The following is a 1978-nucleotide window of genomic DNA, read 5'->3' as shown; positions in this document are numbered from 1 at the left end:
AGTTTTCCAGCTCTCCCAAACCCAACAACAGTTACACGTTTAAACGTGAGCCTCCTGAGGGCTGCGAGAAAGTCAAAGTGTTTGAAGATCTCATGTAAGTACCATTGACTGTGTTCTCGGTTCTCATAAAATGCCTTGCTTTCTGCTTTTTAAAACCATATTTGTAAAATACTCCAGAGAGCATGCTTTGGTTTTTCTGTTTTTTAAGGTTTTGCTTGACGTTTGCTGGTTTTGATAGCAGTTTAGCACTCAATTTAAAGCATCATGCTTAGACATGTTTTTTTGTGTGTGTATGTGTGTGTGGACAATATCATGATTTTTCCAGTCATTTGTAATTTTTAAAAGGGTGGTGTGTATATTTACAGTAATATTACATGTACTAACATTTTATTAGGTATTTGCTAAAAAATAACTGTTATTGTATATTTATTTGATTTATATACATTATGCATATAGCAATATCACAATATAAAGTTACTAATTAATAACAAATTATATATTTAATTATACACACGTGTGTGTGTGTGTGTGTGTGTGTGTGTGTGTATATATATATATATATATTTATAAAATATATTTTTTGTATTATTTTATGTCTATATAAATCAATCACATAAATATAAAATGGCATATACTATTAATAGCATTTTTGTTTGCTTTTTAGTAGTGATATAATAATAGTGACATATATAATAGCATATACTGTACTAATAATAATTTTTGTTTACTTTTTAATAGTTATAATAGTACTAATAATAGTTATTTTAATAGTTGTATCAAAAAGAACAATTTTTAGCCAAAATACTATGCAATATTTACAAATGTGTTTGTATTTACAGCATTACATATACTTTAATTGTATTAATATTTGCTGTTATAATTATTTTTTATATTTTTTTAACATTTTATATTTTGTATATTGTAAAAATTGTATATATATATATATATATATATATATATATATATAAATATCACAGATGTGTGTGTATGTATACATGCATACATACATATTTGTATGATATTTTAGTTTTTTATTTATGTAAATAAAGGCATATAATATATATTGTATTGTTGTTTACTTTTTTAATGGCATTAATAATAGCTGCATTAATAGTGACATATATGTAATAGCATGTACTATTTTATGTATACATAAATATTATTGCTTTTATATATTGCTCATATTATTGCTTTTATATCCTTTTAGCACTTGTAGGACACAAGGCTTTCCCATCTTCTCCTGCCCAGACAGAAACAAGGTGAACTTCACTCCGAGCGGCTCGGCCTTCTGTCCGGTGAAGCTGCTGTGTTCCTCTCTCTTCCCGTCAGATGATGCTGCTCGCCCCAGCTCAGGACAGACGTCTGGTTCATTTACAGAGCTGCGGCCCGTGTCGTCTGAACGCTGCAGTATTAGGAAGTGCCTGCTGCTCAGTTAGCCAATTACAGCTCAGATCTCAAACAGCTGACTTTTCTAGGAAATTTCGTACTTGCTAATGGTTGTACAAAAGGACCATTATGTTGAACTTTGTCTTGGGGTTTCATGTAATTCTGCTGGAATGCACAAATCTTTACTTAACCTTGCAGCACATCTTACTAACCAGGTAAAACGCATTAGATATGACAAAAATGTGCTTCATGCCTTAACACATAACTCAGGTTTAACTTCCATTAGGGCTGGACGAAATAGCTAACTAATTATATTTCAATAGTCGTTTGATGATAGATATATATATATATTTTTTTCCTGTAGAAGAAACATTATTCTACCCTGCTGTCATTGTATTGCCAGCAAAATGATTGTGAATATATTGTGCATATTCAATATGATGCCCAGCCTTAACGTTCATACGTTTATTGAACAGTAAAAATGGCTTTGTGTTTGTAGCCTTTTAGTCACGTGACACTGTTATTGTGTATAAATATATAAATAAATAAATGACTGCTGGATGCTCACATTAAAGTGACATTTTTCAAAGTA

At 30.1% G+C, this 1978-nt stretch overlaps 1 protein-coding gene across 2 annotated transcripts in view; it reads left to right on the top strand.

Annotated features, from left to right (window-relative positions):
- Window positions 1-1978, top strand: part of LOC109105634 (glucocorticoid-induced transcript 1 protein) — a 14675-nt gene extending 12697 nt beyond the window's left edge. For both annotated transcript variants that reach the window (XM_019118897.2, XM_019118895.2), the window contains exons 7-8: window positions 1-94; window positions 1208-1978. The exon at window positions 1-94 is cut by the window's left edge and continues 27 nt beyond it. In XM_019118897.2, coding sequence (XP_018974442.1) covers window positions 1-94; window positions 1208-1436 — 323 coding nt within the window. In that variant the 3' untranslated portion in view covers window positions 1437-1978. The remainder of the gene's footprint in view (window positions 95-1207) is intronic.

This window comes from Cyprinus carpio, chromosome B16, assembly GCF_018340385.1.
Source record: "Cyprinus carpio isolate SPL01 chromosome B16, ASM1834038v1, whole genome shotgun sequence".
Classification (NCBI taxonomy): domain Eukaryota; kingdom Metazoa; phylum Chordata; class Actinopteri; order Cypriniformes; family Cyprinidae; genus Cyprinus; species Cyprinus carpio.
The sequence above is the reverse complement of the archived record's forward strand: the minus strand, read 5'-3'. Positions and strand labels throughout refer to the sequence as shown.